At 43.2% G+C, this 21,760-nt stretch overlaps 1 protein-coding gene and 1 long non-coding RNA gene across 2 annotated transcripts; both read right to left on the minus strand.

Moving 5' to 3' along the window:
* Positions 1–7,701: 7,701 nt before the first annotated feature.
* LOC122017767 (allene oxide synthase 1, chloroplastic-like) lies at positions 7,702–9,565 on the minus strand. Its single transcript, XM_042575457.1, has one exon. It carries the CDS (start codon positions 9,456–9,458, stop codon positions 7,935–7,937), a length of 1,524 nt encoding a protein of 507 aa, XP_042431391.1. The 5' UTR covers positions 9,459–9,565; the 3' UTR covers positions 7,702–7,934.
* Positions 9,566–20,775: 11,210 nt separating this feature from the next.
* Positions 20,776–21,446, minus strand: LOC122016238. Its single transcript, XR_006121094.1, has 3 exons — positions 21,140–21,446; positions 20,971–21,063; positions 20,776–20,790 (listed from the first exon to the last, which is right to left on the minus strand). It is a non-coding gene; the product is annotated as an uncharacterized LOC122016238 (long non-coding RNA).
* Between the last annotated feature and the right edge of the window lie 314 nt (positions 21,447–21,760).

A 21,760-nucleotide genomic window follows, 5' to 3' on the forward strand; every position in this document is an offset into this window, starting at 1 on the left:
GCCCTATAGAGCTGGGTGAGAGGCATTCTGTGTTCATAGCCGAACGGTTGGTTACCCGAAGACCCCGAGCCGTTTGGCCGGGCTGCGTATGGGATACGAGCGATGCTTGAAATAGAAGATCCCGAGCCGTTCGGTCGGGAAGGATATCCCGAAGACCCCAGGCCGCTCGGCCGGGCTGCGTATAGAATATAAGCAGCGTTCGAAATTGAAGACCCCGAACCACTAGGCAGGGCTGCGTAGGTGATACGGGCTAGACGCTTGAAATCTGAGACCTCAACCATTCGGTTAGGTCGAGATTATCGTAAATATCCCCGAGCCGTTCGGCCGGGAAGGGTATCACGAAGACCCCGACCTGTTCGGCCGGGCTGCATACTATTATGGCAGGATGGGAAACCAAAACCCTGCGCTGTTCAGGATGATAGAGGGAGGTCATTGCCTTGTATTCTGAAGAGTGTCTTATGTTCTCCTAACTCCACGGGTGTTCGGGAGTAGAGAGCTAATGCAGATCTCCGCTGGTCGCTAGGGAGCGAAGGCTTGAGCCGCTCGGCCAGGTACATTTTAGCCGAGACTACCTCGGGGAGGATTATATACGAGCCAAGCGCTCGAAGCGAAGGCCTGAGCCGCTCGGCCAGGTACATTTTAGCTGAGTACTTCCTCAGGGAGCGAAGGCCTGAGCCGCTCGGCCAGGTACATTTTAGCCGAGACTACCTCGGGGAGGATTATATACGAGCCAAGCGCTCGAAGCGAAGGCCTGAGCCGCTCGGCCAGGTACATTCTAGCCGAGACTACCTCGGGGAGGATTATATACGAGCCAAGCGCTCGATGTGAAGGCCCGAGCCGGTCGGCCGGGTATATGGTTTTCCGAGCCAAGCGCTCGACGACGAAGGCCCGAGCTGTTCGGCCGGGTGTGTAGTCTCACTTGGAGACCGACGAGCACCGTCGTTAAAGATCGAAAGACGGTCCGGCGTCTATAAACCCTCCGGCCGGGAAACAGGGAGACGAGCCGGCGTCTACAAATCCCCGAGCAGAAGACCGACGAGCTCCGTCGTTAAAGATCGAGAGCCGCGCCGACCGGCTATAAATATCCGCGCCGACGAGCTCCGTCGTTAAAGATCGAGAGACGGTCCGGCGTCTATAAACTCTCCGGCCGGGAAACCGGGAGATGAGCCGGCGTCTATAAATCCCCGAGCAGAAGACCGACGAGCTCCGTCGTTAAAGATCGAAAGTCGCGCCGACCGGCTATAAATATCCGCGCCGACGAGCTCCGTCGTTAAAGATCGAGAGCCGCGCCGACCGGCTATAAATATCCGCGCCGACGAGCTCCGTCGTTAAAGATCGAGAGCCGGCTATAAATATCCGCGCCGACGAGCTCCGTCATTAAAGATCAAGAGCCGCGCCGACCGGCTATAAATATCCGCGCCGACCGGCTATAAATATCTGCGCCGACGAGCTCCGTCGTTAAAGATCGAGAGCCGCGCCGACCGGCTATAAATATCCGCGCCGACGAGCTCCGTCGTTAAAGATCGAGAGCCGCGCCGACCGGCTATAAATATCCGCGCCGACGAGCTCCGTCGTTAAAGATCGAGAGTCGCGCCGACCGGCTATAAATATCCGCGCCGACGAGCTCCGTCGTTAAAGATCGAGAGACGGTCCAGCGTCTATAAACCCTCCGGCCGGGAAACCGGGAGACGAGCCGGCGTCTATAAATCCCCGAGCAGAAGACCGACGAGCTCCGTCGTTAAAGATCGAGAGTCGGTCCGGCGACTATAAATACCCCGGGCGGACGAACGAGTACAAGAGTAAGAAACCGCGGAAACCAAAGGTACCAAAACATTTAGGCCCACTCGGGGAGCAGGTGTTAGTCTTTCAAAACTTGCCAGATACAAGCAAGTAGGCCCTCCCGCTCAGACTTTCTTTAATGGGTTAAGTTAAACAGCCGCTTGACAAAGAACACTTGGAGCATGAATGACTCGGAGCATAAGCGTTAAGCAAACAGAAGAATATTATGAGTAATAACCAGGAAGACGCAAGCAAAGATAAATCGCATTAGAGGGAAAGCATGCCGAAACGGCAAGTACAAAGAGTTGTACTGGACATGAAAAACACAAAAACAAGACAGGCAACACTCCTCACTCGGGGTCTTCAAAGTTAAAAAAGGCGTCCGGGATGTCGTCTATCATAACAGCCAGATCCGAAGGGGGAATGCTTAGGTCAGCAGGAAGGTGCCCCCTTTTCTTCAAGTACACCATGGTGACCTTGACCGCCTCGGCGAAAGTTGAGGAGACGTTGCCACCGAATTTTGCGCCGAACCGCTCCGAGCGGAGGTATTCTTGGCGCGCTGCTGCTAGGCGGATCGGCTCTCCCTCCTTATATTTTTTTGAGTGCCGCTCGGGAAGCGGTTAAGGTATCTTGGACTGCCTTCAAGTCCACCTCGGCCTTTGTGCGTTCTGCCGAACGGTCCTCTCGCTCGGCGTTCAGCTGGGCCTCCAGATCCTTGGATCGCTGATCTAGCGCACGGACATCTACTTTCATCTTGTCCAAATCAGCTACCGCTCGCTTCTTCCGGGCAGTAGCGCGTTTGGCATCCGCTTCGCGCTTCTTGACTTGGCCCTCTAGCCGAGCTGCTTGGGCGTCATGAGGGCCACTTGAATCTGCGCGTCCTCAAAAAGCTTAGCGAGCGGACCCGTCAAGGTTATTTCGTGAACGGGGCTCGATGGCCGATCGGCGGACAGTAAATATTCCTCCGATGGGAATCGGAGGGTAGTCTTGATGGTCGGATGGCCGGCCGGCGCTTCTTCAGTCGCGGTCGCCTGACGCGAGGACTCCCCTATGGTGGAAGTTTCGCCCAACCGACGTAAGCGGCGACGAGTCCGGGGAGGAGAGTCGGAGGGCTGTGCGGTGGGCAAAGCCACAGGGGTCCCGATCTGAGATGGCGTGCGATCAGGCGAAGTTACGCCGATCGGCGCTTGTGGTTCCCCCTCTTGAGACGGCGGAAGGCTGGAGTCTCTTCGACGTTTTCGCCGAACCTCCAGTGGTGGATCCCCGACCTGGGGGACGCCCAACTCGGCGGGGGCCGAGGAAACAGGATCCGCCTCAACCTCCGTTGAAGCGGATGGGGCAGCTTCTGTTTCAGGGGCGGACTGCGCCCCCCCCCTCTCCTGCATCTGCCGGGCGGCTGGGAATGAGACCCCGTTCGGCGAGTTCTCTTTTGGTGGCCGCCTCAATTTCCACGGTTTTCAACTTCAGATGATCAGTAGCCTTGGAGCGCCACATGACTTCAACTGCAGTGAAAGAAATTAAAATCAGTTAGACAAAAAAGGCGAAGGGAGTAAAGAGTCCTTACTCATGCGGTAGGGAAGATTGGCCCGAACGGGAGACAACCCAAAAATGTACAACACCCCCTTGAGAAGCAACTGGTCGATCTTGTACCGCTGACCGGACAAGCAGTTGGCCGCATGAAGATAGGCCGGATCGCTTCTGAATTTGCCGAGCTCCGGCTGGGTAGGCACAGCAGTCTGCCATTTGATTCTGAATGCTGGCCGCTCGGGAAGTCGTATGTAGAAGAAAAACTCCTTCCAGTGCTTGTTGGAGGTCGGCATGTTATCAAAAAATCTGAAGTCTATTCTACTTTGGAAGATAAAAGTGCCCAACTCGGATTGTTTGGGGTAGAAGAAGAAGTGGAATATTTTGGGGTCAAGAGGGATACTGTGCAGCTTAAAGAGGACGACCACCCCGCTCAGCAGCCTAAAAGAATTCGGCACCAGCTGGCCGAGCGGGATGCGGAAATAATTACAAACCTCCAAAATAAATGGATGGGTAGGAAACCTAAGGCCGCCTTGGAATTGGTCTAAAAAGAAACAAATGGTGCCGATCGGCGGGTCATGTGGCCGGTCGGTCAGGTCGGCTATAATTATTTCATGGTCATCAGGGATCCCATACGTCCGAACAAGACGCCGAGCGCTCTCCTCGTCAAATCTACTCTCCATGGTCACATACCAGGGACTGTGAACATCAACGGCGGGGGCGGAAGTGCTCGCCATGACTAAAGCCCCAAGAAGAGGAAAGAAGGAAGCCGAAAGACACTCGGAAACAGAGGACCGATGAAAGTTCGCAAGCAAGGAGACGAAAGGAGTTCCCCGCGAAAGGGAAAGGCCGAAAGGAAGGGAGAAGCTTACTGAGGGAAGATGGACAGAAAGGATCACCAGAGAGCCGAAGACCACCAAGAGGCGAGAGCTGGGACAGCCGGAATGATGCAGCAGCAGCGGGCACCTTCGACGGAGAATGCGCGATGAAACAGAGAATGCGGCGTAAAAGGCGAAGACGAGGGCTTTATACGAACGAGGCTGGTCGGCCTCGTCCGTCGGATGCAGGTCACGGAAGACGAAGTCATCATCTAACCGTCCGTTTCGAAATAACCGGCGTCCCATCGTACGGATCATCACCGCCACGCGAGAAGAGCCACGTGGCGCTCTGTCACCAGGCGCAATTAATGCGCCCATACCGCGCATGCTTCGACTTGATGAAAAGGATTTGCGCGATGTTCGAGAAGATTTAGACAAGCGAACATCCACGTTGAACGCCAAGACATCCAAAACAAAGAGCCGAGCGGCTGAATGGGGCGTAAGGGCCGAACGGCTCAAGGGATATTATAAGCGACGGCAAGGCGACGACCGCTCCGTTCGGACACATAGTCCAGTCAGTCGGACTCGCTGCCTCCTTCGACTAGACTTGAAGGAGAGGCAAGTGATCCGGCGGTAAGAATGGGGGGCCCACCTTCTGAAGGGTCCCAGCCTAAGGACGAATGGAGGGCTGGCCAAGCGGGTAATGGTCCGAGCAGAGCTAGAGATAACCCATCCATGGGCTTGGGTTTCCGACGCCAAGGCAGGAGGATCGAAGGGCCGAGCGGGAGTCCGAGACCAAAGGGCTGAGCGGGTTGTCCGTTCGGCCAAGATAAGGGCGAGGGTACAAAGGTGGCCGAGCGGCCTATGCGTTTGGCTCGGGATATGGGATATCAGCAGAAGCATGTCTGATGATTAGGCCGTACACAAGATCGCACGATGGAGGATCTCGCCGTCACATCATGGAGAGGTGGATACAGTAACGGTATGGCCTTAGGGATGTCCTTCTGACAGACCCATACCTGGGCATGATCGAAAGCAGGTGATCGCTTCGATTGGCGTGCTCATGCTTCTTCAATAGGTCTATATAAGGCCCCCATTTCTTCACCGGAGGTACGGGCATCTAGATCTCTGAAGCCACTTCCTTTGTTATTCCTCGCCTGACTTGAGCATCGGAGGGCCGTCGCCGGGACACCCCTCCCGGTTCGGTTTTGTTGCAGGTTCGCCGGAGCACTCGAGGATCCAGCAGGGAGCGCCACGTCCCCAGCGTCCGTTGACTCCTGATTCGGACAGGATCACACCCTACTATCAAACTCATACTCATAGTCATTCCCATCATTTAACCAAACGTCCCCTAAGAATTTCATGAGGTGTGGTATTGTTGGTCATGTCGAGCACAAATTCTTTCTCTATTGGTTTTAACCTACTCGGACACTCATGACTATCAATATATTCTGCTAATTGATAATTATGAAAATCACAGACAACCCTTAAACCTCACATCACACCATCTGGAGGTATTGGTATACCTCGCAGTTCAAATGAGCATTCACATTTTTTAGTCCCAGTATTTCTTTTTAAGGATTGTCCATCAACTAGATATCGTGGCAGTTTGTACTTTCCATCTCTTTCACACATAAGATGACACTTTGGTAGCTTGCTACATTTTAAATTAGCAAATTTTTTAATAACCACTACAATATCATTGTTCAGACCAACTGTCTTTACCCAATTTATCACATATTCTCTACTTTTAAATATCTATATAAAAAATATAAGAAAGATGTATAAGTATGATATTATCCATTCTTAATATAATTTTTATACTTATAAAATAAATAACGAATATGTATAAAATAATGATAATAACTAACCTGATCTTTAGTAAATTCGATTATATAATCACGACTGTTGTTGAAGATACTCTCTTCAGTAGGAACATTATTCTGAATTGATCGACTATCTGAAAATAAACCCAAATAGTAATCCATAATTTCCTTCTATAGATTATGAAAAGTAATGGCTAAGAAGATAAATATGTTTCAAGAAGAGAGAATGAGAGACTGAGAGAGAAATAACAATGGAGGGAGGTGTGATTAAAGAGTGACTAAAAATATAGGGAGAAGTTTTGACATGTGTCAAGAGTTGAAGGGTAAGTAATTTAAGGAGAGGGGAGGTTCTGACATGTGTCAAGGGTTGGAGGGGGTAATTAAAGAGAGAGGAGTGTTTTGACATATGTCAAGGATTGGAGAGTGGGTAATGTAAAGAGAGTGAGAAGTTCTGACATATGTCAAGAGTTGGAAGGAGGTAATTTAAAGGGATGAGAGATTTTGGCATGTGTCAAGGGTTGGAAGAGGGATAATTTAAAGGGAGAAGAGGTTGTAACATGTGTCAAGAGTTGAAGGGGGTAGTTTAAAGGGAGGGTGGTATTTTGACATGTGTCAAGGAATGTAGGATGAGTAATTTAAAGGGAGGGTAGGTTCTGACATATGTCAAGCGTTGAAGAAGAGTAATTTAAAGAGAGAGAGGTGTTTGACAGGTATTAATGGTTGGAGGATGGATAATTTAAAGAGAGTGAGAGGTTCTGACATGTGTCATGTGTCAAGAGTTGGAGGGAAGAATAATTTAAGTGTCTAATTAGGAATGTAATTCAAAGGAAGAGAGAGATTTTGACATAGGTTAAAAATTATATAAAATAAAAAATTTGATAAAAAATAATAAACAAAATTGATTTAAAAAATAAAACTAAATAAAAATTAAATAAAATTAAAAATATATAAGTATTGATAAAAAATAATAAATAAAATTAATTTAAAAAAATTAAATAAAAATGAAAAAAGAAGAAGAAGAAGAAGAAGGGTAAAAGTGTCATTTTCCAAAAAGGGTTGCTGTGCAAATGCTAAGGGTATCTCCAACCCATCACCAAAACACCAAATTTGGTATCAATTTAACATCAAATTGCTTCAACTCATACACCAAAATCCACCCCAAATATGGTGATGTGAATAGTGCAACACCATATTTGGTGTTGCACTATTCACATCACCATATTTGGTGATGGAGAGAATTTTTTTTAATTTTATTATATTATTATAAAATCAAATGTAATTAATTAATAATTATTATTTTCTTTATCTTTATTTATAGTATAATTAAATGTAATTATTATTTATTATAAATTTAAATTAAGTGTATTTAATAGTATATTTAAATTTTATTATGTATATTTGTAAATATTTAATTTATTAAAATTATTATTTTAATTTTATTTAATATATTTTAATTATAATTACATTTATAAATTATCACTAATTTCATAAACATAATACAATAAAATATTAAAATTTTTGATATGCATAAATATGCAATACATTACCCATTACATTGACATACAAAATAAAGATAGTAATATAATAAAATTAAAAATAAAAATGATATATATATAAAATTAGTTGGATACTGAATTTTAAAAAATTTAAAATATCAAATATTAAGATGTATTAATTTTAAATATAATAATTATCATATAAAAAAATTAATAAGAATAATAGAATATTCTAAAGAATATTCTTTTTTGGTGTGATATGATAACATGAGTTGGAGTTGAAATAGTATTTGATGTTGAAATTACATCATCTTGATGTGAAAATTATACCAAATTTAGTGATGTGGATTGGAGATGGTCTAAACTCCAATTATAATCCACTACTAGTGCCCCTAAATTTAAAGGGAAAAAAACACCATTATTGGAATAATATAATATAATATAATATAAATATAAAATCAAGAAACCCAGTCTCATGTTGGTTCTGGGCCTCAAAATGTGGCTCTTTTGAGCGAAGTGAGCCTCACCGCGGCGGCTACCGGCGAAGGCCCCACCTCTATCTCGAAAGAATCGTAGCGCAGGAACAGCTCCGCCACCAGCAGCCGGGCCACCGTCACCACGAACTCCTTCCCTGCGCACTGCTTGTTCTCCGCCGTCGACGTCTCTGTCTCCGGTCCGTTCGACCAGACGACGTGCCGCAGGAGCGCTTCCCCCTCCGCCCCCATGAATCTCTCCGCCACGAACTCCTCCGCCCGCTCGAACACACGCGGGTCCCGCGTCGCCAACGGCTGGTACCCCACCAGCACCTCGCCCGCCCGCACCGGGAACCGCGCGTCGTGGCTCGCCACTTCCATGTCCCGCTTCGCCCGCCCGTACTGCAACGGCACCGGCGGCTCCATCCGCAGCACCTCGTACACCACCGACCGCACCAGCGGCATCGCCGACTCTAGCGACCGGAATGTTACCTTTCCGCCGGCGTCCCGCACCGCCGACCGGACTTCCTCCGCGATACGCCCGTGGAGGCGCGCTCCCGACCGGCCGAGCCACTTGATGATGCTGGGGAAGAGAAACTTGATGCCGCCGAAGCCGTTGAAGCAGACGGCAAACAGAACGTTGTGGAGCGCCTCGTCCCGGGAGACTCCGAACCGCTTCGCCTCGTCCAACGCCGGCCCGGCCGAGTCTCGGAAGAACTCCACGAGCCGAGTGTAGTCGGCGCGGACCAGAGCCGGCGGGAGGCGGAAGGAGTGGAGGAGGAAATCCTCGAGGTAGGCCGGGAGGCCAAGCTTGAGCAGAGGCCCGATCTGGAACAGAAGCCACTTGTTGATCAACCGAGGACCATCGAGCACCAAGCTGGATCTGGCCGGATCCACGCCGAAGAGGCACTGGGAGAGGAAATCGAACGCCGCTCGATCGTTGGCGGCGCCGAAGTCAGCTTTGCCTTCCTTGGCGATCCCCACCTCCATCGCATCAAACAGGGCCCCGTAGGCGCGCCGGAACTCGAGGACAAGAGCGTGGCGGCGGGAAGCGAGGAGGAAGAAGAGGAGGCGCTTTAGCGGCGCGTGGTTGGGCTCGGCAGGGTCGAGGTAGGAGAGGACGCGGAAGCTGCCGGTGAGGTCGGTCGAGGGCAGGAAGTTGCCGGTGAAGAGGTCGCGTTTATCGACGAGGGAGGCATCGAAGAGGACGGGGAGGCTGGCGGCGTCGAGGAGCGCGACGACGCGGGGGTCAGGAGCGACGAAGGGGCCGGGGGGAAGGTTGACGCGGAAGACGGTGGAGCCGTAGCGGCGGATGCGGGAGCGGAAGAACTGGTCGCGGCCCTCGAAGTAGAAGTAGGCGAGGCGGTCGCAGAGCGGACCCAGGAAGGGGAGGCCGTAGTCGCCGGGGATATGGCGCAGTGGGAGATCAGCTGATGAAAGGGGGGAACATGTGGCGGAGGCGGCGCCTCCTCCGCCGCGATATCGAACTCGGCATAAAGCAACGGAAGGGGGAAAGGCCGATGAAGCAGAGGAAAAGAGCATCTTGTCTTCTCTGCCTCAGGCGAAGGCTGAGAGAACGTTCGGGTGGCGATCGCCGTGATCGGTTTGGGCTGGCCCGGCCTCGGCCGGTGAACGACTTCCATTAAATCGTTATTGCATTTATTATCATTTAATGATCTAAGAAAAAGAAAATTACAAGTTAACATCTTTTAAATGGCTGGCAATTAAATTTGGGAGAAAAATTCTATTTTATCCTCAATTTTTTTAAGGACAACTGGACAAGTTATCTTTAAATCCCAATAACAATTTCAACTCCCTCGTTAATTAGACTGCGCTAGACAAAATAGGTTCAGATTCATTTATTTTAACTCTCTGACATATAAGAATTTATTTTATTGCACTCAGTTTTAATTAAATTCTTATAATACCTTTATTAATATCTACTTCTACCCTAAATCGTCAACAATCATATTCATCCAATGGAGTCGGCGGCTAAAATCGAAGAGGCGACTAGACTTTTAAAGTGAAGCAGCACCTTATTTTGTTCAGATCAAAGGAAAAAATCAATGAAGAAGAGAAAAAAAAAATAAGATTTTTTACTTAGACTTTATAAATTTTTTCCATTTAAATTGTAGTTTTATTGTCGTGCTATTCGAGAAATAAATCTTGACAGTATTACTGAGTGCAAGATTGATCATGTAACTAATAAATTTAAACGATTATTCATTTATTTCCATACATATGCAATTGGTTTTATTATTGCTTGTATACCATTGATTTTTTTAGATGAGACGCATATACAAAATAAGTATAAAAGTAGTATCCTAGTTATTGTGTCAAAGGATGCCAACGATGATCTTTTCACAATTGCTTATTCTGGAGTGGATGTGGAGAATGATGCTAATTGAGAATAATTTTGCAATCATTTGAAAAGTGACATACTTTCGTGTCAAAACATTCCGTCCAACAAGTTCACATTTTTCTCTGACAGACACCTTGGGATTATGAAGACAGTTGAGCATCTATTCGTAGATAGTCATCATTTGTATTGTTTGAGGCATTTAATAGATAATTTTGTGAAGCAGGTAAATTAATTACTTACTTTTGTCTAGAAAAATTTTACTTTAATTTTTATACTAATACATGTTTTGAGGGTAATTTACGAATGTTTTGAATCTGAAATGTTTTTTTTTTTGTCATTCTAAGTGTTACGAAGTTATCCAAAATATAACAAAAAACATTGGTCTTTAGTATTTTAGAAAGTTGTGTATGCTCCATTTTTACAAGAGCATGAACAACATATAAACAATATCATACACTTCATGCTACTTACCATAGGGTTTATTGTACATTCTTAGCCACAAAGTTAGACAAATGTTTTGTTTCTTGGTGATAGATGGGGTATTATGAATAATAATATAGACGATTGTTGGAATAATTCGGTTAAACTAGCTTGTTATCTCCCTATTGTGACTATGGTGGATCACATATGCATGCAAATCATGAACATGATACACCTGTGACATGAATCAACATTGGCAATGAGTAAGGAATTAAGTCCGAGAAAGGAAAATGCTATTACTAGTGTTTATCTTGAATCTTGAAATTTAAGAGTGCATTAATTGGAAGTTTGAGATAGTTGATGGTGAAAATTCTTTGCTATTGATTTAATAGATAAGAGTTGTTCATGCAGAGTTTGGCAGATCAATAAGCTTCCAACAAGTACGCTTGTGCCACTATTGAGTTGAAATCATTGTTGTATGATTTTGTGACAAGTATTTCAAGACTAGAATGTATCGCCAAGCATACAAAAGAATTATTAATCCAATCCTAACTTTTAACATTAATGAGTCAAATATTGATGAAGGAAATATAATAAATGCTCCTGATGTTCGCAGTCATTCAGGTCATAGGAGGACTAAGAGGATATCTTCTCAAGTTGAAACACATGTATCAAAGTGTAGTCGTTGTCATACAAAAGGCCACAATAGACACAACTGCAAAGAAGCTATAAACTAGCTATATTTATTTGTTTCATTAAAATAGTGTTTCAATGTTTTAACTTGCCCATTTGTTATTAAATATATCACATTTAGTCTTTTAGTAATCTTACTCTAAATTTTTTTGGGGTAGCCTGATATATTACTTTTTACTCTTATGTAGGAAAAAGAGATTGCTAGAAGGGGAATCAAGCATGGTCTTATGTTTGAGATGACATACATGTTCAAGTGGTAACATTGGTGATTTATGTATTTTTCGATGGTTCTCTTTTTAAAAATATTGTGCAAGACTTGTTTTGTCTCGATATATAGTCGTTGTAGTATATTATGATGTATTGTATTTTTATATGTGGTTGGTGGGAACTTATGGTTGTGTTTAGGGTTTATGTTGGCTTTGTATCATTTATGGTGGGAACTTATGGTTGTGTTTGGGGTTTATGTAGACTATGTATCATGTATTAGTTATTGTTGTGTTTGTGGATAATATTAGACACTTAAATAATATGTGTTTGTATTTTGATATTTGATATGTGTTTTGGTTGAAGCAGAGGTTTTATGGATAGCCAATTCATATCCAATTTTGGCCAGAAACTTGAGTACAAAGTTTGATAAATTAGGTATATGAAATGCAAGGATGAATACAAATATTGAAAAATTAGGTATATAATAATAATCAATAATTAACTAAAATATGGTACCATGAGCATGTTAAAAATCACTAATTAACCTTTCCCCGTATATGATATATAATAATGTTCCCTCAATAAGCATGTGTTATACAATGTGCCATCCATTTTGTCATAAAGTTTGGATCTTGGTACCATTTTTAACTTTAGGTACCGTTTAATGAAACATGATACCAAATTAATATAATATGGGACCAATTTAAATACAATTATGCAAATTCTCAGTACACATTTTACTTACTATAACGATAAATTGTCTTTAAATCTCCAAGCATAACTCCAACTCTCTTGTTAGTCCTGTTGGTACAACCTTAGGTCAAGGTTGACCTGGTTGACCCGACTCGAGTTGACCTAACTCGAGTTGTATTTTGATGTTTGACGAAAACAGAAGAGTTGTATGTTGATGGAAGATTGTTAGTGCAACCTTGGTCAAGGTTGACCTGGTTGACCCGAGGTGAGTTGACCTGACTCGGAAAAGTCCAAGCAGGGAGCTTGGCACGGGAAAAGTCCAAGTATGGAGACTTGGCACGGAGAAGTCCAAGTATGGAAACTTGGCATGGGAAGTCGGAGAGGGCTCGGTAGCTCGTTCTCCGGACTGAGGTCAGAGAGGGCTCGGGAGCTCGTTCTCTGGACCGGATGGAAGTCGGAGAGAGCTCGGTAGCTCGTTCTCCGGACTGAGGTCAGAGAGGGCTCGAGAGCTCGTTCTCTGGACCGGATGGAAGTCAGAGAGGGCTCGGTAGCTCGTTCTCCGAACTGTGGTCAGAGAGGGCTCGGTAGCTCATTTTCTGGACCGGATGTGAAAGTGAAAGTCCTGGTGAGTGAAGCCAGGCAGTGGGAAAAGTCCCGGTGAGTGAAGCCAGGCAATGGGAAAGACCTGGTGAGTGAAGCCAGGCAATTGGAAAGTCCTGGTGAGTGAAGCCAGGTGAAAATCCTAGTAAGTGAAGCTAGGTGAAATTCCTGGTGAGTGAAGCCGGGCAAGGGAAAATCCAGATGGATCAAGGGTGATTGGACATCTGGTGTTGAGAAGGTCAAGTAGGTCAAGGGAGTGACCGGATACTTGACACGAAGAGAAAAGTCCAAGTGAGTCAAAGGGATTGACCGGACACTTGGTGGTGAGTCTTAGCAGGTCAAGGGAGTGACCAGATGCTAAGCATGAGATACCAATAGGTCAAGGTTGACCGGATATTGGTTTGGAAGGCGTGGAACTTGGTTTGGGCAAAAACCAAGCTCTGGATCGGTCTGCAGACCGATCCAGTGATATGTTTGTGTATCTGATCGGTCTGGTGACCAATCAGATAACAAACAGAAGGCGATCATGGTTCTGTGGGCTTACTGATCGATCTGGGGACCGATCAACATGGAGCCTGATCGGTCCCCGGGACCGATCAGGGTCTACCACTTGAGGTGGGATCGGTCCAGGGACCGATCAGATTCCACACAGAGAGTTGGGCAACTCTCTGTGAAGCCTTCTGATCGGTCTGGGGACCGATCAGCACAGGGCCTGATCGGTCCCCACGACCGATCAGGCAAGGCCCAGACCGATCAGGGTGAAGCCTGATCGGTCTGGATCTAGCCGTTGTGAGTAACAACGGCTAGGTTCTGCGTCTTCTGTCTTCGTTGCAGGTTCTTCGCAGGCACAGGTAATATAAAGAGGTCGAGGGCTACAGGGCTGAGAGTCTCTCTTCTTCCTCTCCTTCTTCTAGCTTGCTGCTGCTTGCGATCTGAGCTTTGTTTGAGCTCTCCCCAGTAAGCTTCGTGTGAGCTTCCAGTCAGCTGCTGCTGTTGTCCGAGAAGTTGTTGCTTCACAGGCAGTCGACGAGAAGGCGAGTTAGTGTTTGTACATTGTTCTTGTCTTTCTACTTGTATTTCTTGTACTCCTTCTTGTTGTTGCAAGTTATTGTGGCGAGGTTTCTCCACCCACAAGGAGTATATATTAGCCGGTTCTCCGGGGACTCATCCACCGACGGATTGATAGGCTTCGTCCACCTTACGGACACGCCGAGGAGTAGGAGTATCATCTCCGAACCTCGTTACATCGCTGCGTCTAAGGTTTGATCATCTTCGTTTCGTTTCTATTTAGTTATTTCCGCTGCGCTAACCCTAATCGTAGGAAGAAACGCGAAGATTTGGGGTCGGCTATTCACACCCCCCTCTCTAGCCGTGATCATCGGTCCTAACAAGTCCCTTGGTCAGAAAACATATGTTCCCACTAATATGATATCATTTGTTAATAATTAGGTACAAATTATGCAAATTCTCCATACCTAAATGTTGTTTAATTATACTCAATTAAATTACATACATACTTGAATTTGAATATAGTGTATGTAATCAATTAGTGTTGTTTAGTGAGGACCACAATATTCTAATTAGTTCCTAACTTGCATCCAAATGTACCTAATAAGCTACAAATAGTACTGTAATCGTGTACATATATTCCTGAATTGGAGTCAATTGTACTTAATTTCTTGAGACAACGAGACCTATTAAGGGAGTCTTATACCTGGATACCTAAATTTTATACAATTATACTTAATTAAATTGCACACATACTTGAATTTGGATATTTAGTACCTAATAAAATAGATTATATACCTTGATCGAGATTGTAAAATAATAAGTCGAGCAATAGTGTCATTGACCTTAATCCCCCTAAAAATAATCATCCATAGCAGTTCTATTGACAACAACATCATATTAATTAGTAGGGACCACAACATTCTAATTAATGTCTAACTTGTATCCAAATGTACCCGATAACTTATAAATAACACTATTTTTGTGTACATATATACCTGAATTGGAGTCAATCGTACCCGATTTCTTAAGACAATGAGACTTATCGAAGGAGTCTTATACTTCGATACTCAAATTTTCTATAATTATACTCCATTAAATTACATACATACTTGAATTTGGATATCTAGTTCCTAATAAAGTGAATTATGTACCTTGATCAGGAATGTGAAACAATAAGTCTATTGTACCCGATTGGAGTCTAGTGTACCCAATTTCTTGAGGCAATGAGACTAATTGAGAGAGTCTCGTCCATAGTGGTTCTATTGACCATAACATTCTCAATTAGTGTCTAACTATATCCAAATGTACCCCATAATATACAGACTGATATCGTGTGTATATATACATTAATTGGAGTTAATTATGCTCTAATTTTTGAGGCATCAAAACCTACTGAACTATATATATATCCAATTAAATTTTATCTAGACTCGATTTTAAATATTTTGTACCTAATTATACCAACAAATAAAAAATTAACAACAATTTTTACAACAATTTCTTGATCACTAAGTCATGTCTGTCATCAATATTATACTTGTTGACATCAATACTACATTTGTTTTATCATAAAAAAACCAATAATACAAAACTTCATACAAAGGCAACATTCAAACTCCCATCGTACTTCATCTGTTTTATCTTAAGAAACAAAAACAAGATAAATTAGTCAAATATATTTTTTAGCAATCTATTATCATCTGATAATATAGTTGATGCAACACGAGCCCTATAAGTGCTCATCTTTACATCATTTACCACAATCTATCGTTGCACCTGGATGATGATACTATTCTCTCAATACCTCATGATTGCCTATGACTCCGGGGTCATGGTGTCATGGTAGGACATCCAGATTATCACCTAGGCACCCATGGTTCGAACCACAAACTACGATATTAAGACTTATTGGAGTAGAATATTGTCAAGCTCACATAAACTTTAGTCATCCCAACTGCAAACGAATCATGATTTGAATTCTATACTCTGAAATTACCTTATGATGATTTAAAAACCAACAAATATCAATGCCACCTGTCATTAATTGGGAAAATGATATATCTGCATCTTCTAAATAGATCTTCATTCACTTCCTTCAATCTACCCCTGGTTGTGGATGTCAACCTCGAAAGAAAAGCTCCATAATCTAGGTTGCATATTTGCCTATGTTTATCGTATAGCTCCAAGTGTTGAAACAGTTCTTACTACACATTCAAAACAAGATATAATCATGTATCTTGATCTAATAAGAAGTAAAATCAAATATCAATGGTCAAATATTTAAATTGGCTATGAACCTACACAGTTGTGTCTATATAGTAAATCTCAAATCCAATAGTTAGACTGTGCTTTTGTGTAATCCTCACAAAAACATTTATGATTTAACTTCCAACAGGCTCGCCAAACAAAAAAGAATGAAATATAGATCCAATTAAGCTCAAGAACTCATTTTGCCAAATGACAACACTATAGGAAGAGAAAAATAATTTTCATTATAAAATTTGAGAAAGAAGTGTTACAAAAAAAATTAACATATCGAAAATAAACGTACTCAAATTCCTCCATAGAGAGAAATTCTATCAACAACTTTCTCTTTTCTTCATATGCTTCTTCATACCCACAAAAATCGGCTCTCCCTTAATATGAATCATTTTAGTCTTGGCAGGACTCTTGCTGTCCTGGTCCTCAACATCTACCATAAAATTTACCTATATGGCTACATGGTTAGCAACAATATAAAACTATTAGATTTCAAAATAAAGAATCAAGGATTTATGCTCCATCTACCTTTTTTTCCCTTCCTCTTGCATTTTGGTGTTGAGCTAGGCAGAGTCACAAACATCGATGCCTTTCTTTTTGGCATACGATCAACCCTAGTCCTCACAGTATCCATAATAGAAAATTGAAAAAGGCTAATCTTATATGCTTTTGAAGTAGCAATGTCACTACCAGAAATGTGATCTTCTTCCAATCCATCACCATTGTGCCTCTCATCAATTGAAGCATTCCTGGAATTAGAGTCTACAAATCATGTGTTTTCTTTATCCAATTGAGAAAGAATATTTTTTTACTATCAAATCAGCCTCATCATCAAAGTTAGCAATTTGCCCAACGTTCACTTCCACATTCACATAGCTGAGAAACCCAGCATGTTCATTCTCACCACCGACTTCAACCTCAACATTCTTATTATCTTCAAAATCTTTCTCACCATCTAAATCTTCACTAACTTTTTCTACCTCCTTATCATTACTCTTATCTGCACCACTTGGTTCAATCATCCTCATCGTATTATCAAATCCAAAACATCTCACACAATGTTACACTTGAAAAATAAGAGTAATATAATAAAAAAATGTCTATCATCATTACTTAACATAATAATTTCATTATTTCTATATTTATCGAAGAACTTCCTTGCTTGTCACTTAATAGTATCTTATCCTTCGGAAATAGTACTATATCCAACACCTTTACACAATTATAAATAAAATATCACTTCTACAATCATATTTACAAAAGAATATACTAAAAACATAGCAACTTACCCTAGTAAAGTCAATGGTTGTAAATAATCTCTCAGCAACATCATGTTTGATTGAAATCTTACTATGTTCCCAGCGAAACAACCGGGTGAAACAACATAAAGAACGTGCATGTCCAAATGAAAGAATTCTTTAATATAACCATGCCTGAATACATAAAGAGATTAATATAATAATATGAAACATATCAAAATCATAATTCAAAATTTTAAAACTCACCATCAAGCCAACAGTACAACCGTCTACATTATTTTGTAGGATCAATGCGCTAGAGGGGGTGAATAACGCTCGTGGGTTTTTCACTTTTTTTTGTGTGTAAAACACAGAATGCGCAGTGGAAATAAAGAAACTAAGTAAAGGAAGAAAACAAAGAACCAAGCTGACACGAGTTGATTTTACTTAGTTCAGAGCCTGTGACGATTCCTACTCCAAGACCCGCGATCGACGATCGCTTACGTTAGACAATTCACTATCAATTCATAAATTACAAGTACAAAGATGAGTACAATAAGATTATAATTTAAGTGTTATAAACAAAAATTATATCAATGACTTATGAATTTAGAGAGTCGTGCTTTTGATCGTCGGAGTCATGTTGCAGTCGTAGAGTCATCTTTGAAGCAGCGCGCAAGAGAGAGATCTCAATTCAAGTTCTATTTTGCTCTCCAGCTGAATACTATTTTTATAAGTTGTTGAAGGCGCCTCCAACTGTATATTTTAACCCATTCTTCTCGGTCGTGATAAATACCGCATTCTGTGAAGTTTATCCCTTTGAAGGCACCTCCAAGAGCTCCAAGGTGCCTCCAATGCTCCATGGTACTTTCCATGTGCTCTAGGACACCTCCCCATGGTGAAAACCTTATCCCCAAGGTTTATTTGTGCGAGGGCGCCTTAGCCCTCTCCAACGTGCCTCCACGCCATTTAAGTACTTGCAAGGCATGTTAGTCCAAATACCAAAGATACCTTATAAAACAAAGTTAGCATAATAAAATATGATTATTGACTTTAGATTTCCTTGAACTCCTAAGTCAAATCAATGTCTACTATTCCCTCAACGAGGAATGCATCATCACCTACTTCTCTCGGGAGAGTTTACCTTTTGCCAAATAGCTTTAGACCGTTTGGACTTTTGCTCAATATTTGAGACTTCAGGACTTTCACCTAGTGTCTTCGACCCTAGGATTTCTAGCATGGTGTTCACGACCTCCAGGGCATTCACCTAGTGTCCTCGACCCTAGGATTTTTGTCCGACGTCCTTGACCTACCAAGACTTCATCTAGTCCCACGGACTTAGACTTTATTGACTAGTCGCAACTAAGACTTCCTAGCCTTAACTAAGACTTTAAAGGTACCTAAGATCACTTAGTTAGACTTATTAGAATAACAGCACAGCTTAATTTTGAATATTTGTCAATATCAAAACTCAAGTTAGATTATCTAGTGCTTCCAGCACTAACATATTTTGCCCCCAATCTTTCCTTTGCCATTACTGCTATCATATCTCTTTCAATTCTTAAATTGAAAAAGATAAAATACGAACACAGTCATAAAATTATAATTTAACATTTTATTCGAACTAGTAGAATTGACACCTTAAAAATTTAGAACAGTTTATCCATTCATACCATAAAGTATAAACCCTAAAAATTTTGGGGTATTAAGTGTTGGGAATATGCCCATAAAACAGATATTTATTATTAATTGCTGAATTAAATAAAAAAAGCAGTTATTTTATTGTTTGATTGTTTTATGCTTATTTGTATAAAAATGAATATCTATATAAAATCCATAATATATTGATGTAACTATGATTTTAGTATATAAGATTGTTATATACAAGAGGATTAATGTCACGCCCCCAGAGGAGTCCCTGTCCGAGAAAATTTCGGCAACATCTCCCCTGTACGGTGGACAATCTGAAACTTTTCTACATCTCACAAATACCTCAGCCACAGGCGGCTGGAATAACAACAGTAAATAAAATCAATCACCACGCAGTTTATATATGTATTCAGCCTCTGGCTGTCACAACCACGCAGTTAATAAAAATAAACAACCTAGTAACACTCTGACTCGAAAACAACCCTACTCAACTACACTCGTAAAGACCAAATCCGATTTTTCTTACCTCTTCTGCCGTCCAGGCAGGCATGTAGTAGAGTAAATCCAAATCATACTAAAAGTCCATCCAACGAAAAGATTCCATACAATATCCATATGTAAGTCCAAACAAAACTAACACAAAGTCTGATAGCGAAAAGCTAGAATGAAACAACTCAAAACCAGAGGAGGGTAACACTACGTGCGGTGGGGACGGCTGGAACTCCCTCTGACATCGACACGAAAATAACAACAATGGGCGGGGTGAGTCAACACTCGGTGGTACGATTGATATGCAGTAAAGAAACAACACTGCAGTAATCGTGCGTACGGTCTCACGATAAGAAAGATAAAAATGCATCCGAGTAAACGGAGAATCTTTGTCTTAACAGTCCCGAGTATAAGGTCAAACAATCCGGTGGTATAGGAATCCTGTATGCGTATCGACATAGGTATCAAACAATACGGCGTATAAATCGCGACCACAAACACAAGCAATAAATACATCATGCGTATGATGCGATGATCGTCTGGTCACCCCGCGCGGTCGATCATCTCATACAAAGTGAGGCCGGTGGGTAGGGTTGTGACAGCGTCTCTGTCGTCACTACTCGATGGTGGGGTGGGCGGGATCTTTGTCGAGTACACTATCCTCCTACCCCAAATCATAAATGGGGGAGCTTAATGCTCTCTCCCGGTACCCGATGACGGGAGGAATCCCTGCGGGATAACACGTTGTGTCACACTACCCGTGAGCGGACCAACGGTGCCTAACAGTCCCTGCTGCAACTCTGAATCGACCACTAACCCATGGTGGTGGTGTGTGCAGATCCGTGTAACTGGCGATGTGCTCAACAATATTGGAGCGGACTATCGCACAGATACAATCATGCAAATGATGCCAATAACCATATAAACATCCCGACCTAATCCATATATATAGAAAAGTGCACCTAAGTCAACGTATCGAATCAAAGGTACACGGAAGGTATAAAACCTAGGTCCCGAACATGGTGAAACACGGTATATCACTACCCCTATGAGCGTGTATAACAGTAAAATATAGATCTGAATCAATCAATCAATCAAGTCGGCCAGATTTGGGTAGTAATTAACCGAAACGGATAAGAAACACAATTGATGCAATATGTTAATTTCATTACTAAGCATATCAAAGACAAAAGTCAAAGTACATCAGAAATAGAAGGTCGATCGACTCAGGATACTGTCTCGCGTCAAGGTCCTATATAACAATATAAATATAATTTATTTAGCTAACTCAAATGTATAGCTAAATAAAATTCTTAAGGCTAAATTAGGGTAAAACCCAAATCCACTCAAGCCACATATCACGATTAAATAGAATTAGGGCACCCTAGCAAGTCCACAACTAGAATGAAATCTAGTATATATACAAACTTACCTCTACAACTTGTCCAAATCTGGTTGGAAACGTTGCTACTGTAAATCAACAGTCGGAGCAAGATTAAATTGCAAATCTCCCAAACCGATAAACCTAAATCACAATTCCAACACCTTCATTAATCAAATTAAACCCAAACTCAGTAAAAATTATACCATCTACACCTTACCTAAATTCACAGCAGGAATCACTGATCCACTGAAGGTTTGTTACTGCCAACAAGGGTTGATTGCTGCTGGAAACCTTAAATTACACTGCCGAATCACTGCTGGAATCACTTGTCGTTACCTCATCCGAACAACCTTACTCTGAAGAGGAGATGAAGCTCAGGCACGGGAGAACACCGGCAGTGGTACTCGGGTGCCAGCAAGATGGAGGACTAGGGCACGGTGTAATCTCTGCGCGTCGACGTCCAGTGGCTACTGATCACCGCGATGGGGCCGAGAGCAAAGGTGTCCGACGGTGGCTCGTCGGACCAGAGGAGAAGAGAGGGAGTCTCGGTGGCCAGCTGTGGTGGCGGCGCGAGGTGGCTAAGGCAGAGGCGGCGGTGTGCGGCTCGGGAGGAAGGAGAGATGTCGGGTCGGTAGGCACGGCTGGCGCAAAGAGGAGATCGGAGAGGTTAGGGCTCGGTTTGCGGCGGTGCTACTCGGGTCGGCGGCGCTGGAAAGGGGCAGAGGGAAAAAGGCTTCACCTCGGAGAAGAGGAGGAGGCGGCTGGTACCGGCGCAGAGGAGGTTAGGGCGAGGAGAGGCGCGAGCGGTTTCGGGGAGGAAACGGCGAAAAAATGAAGG

This window comes from Zingiber officinale, chromosome 8B (assembly GCF_018446385.1).
Source record: "Zingiber officinale cultivar Zhangliang chromosome 8B, Zo_v1.1, whole genome shotgun sequence".
NCBI classification, from domain to species: Eukaryota; Viridiplantae; Streptophyta; class Magnoliopsida; order Zingiberales; family Zingiberaceae; genus Zingiber; species Zingiber officinale.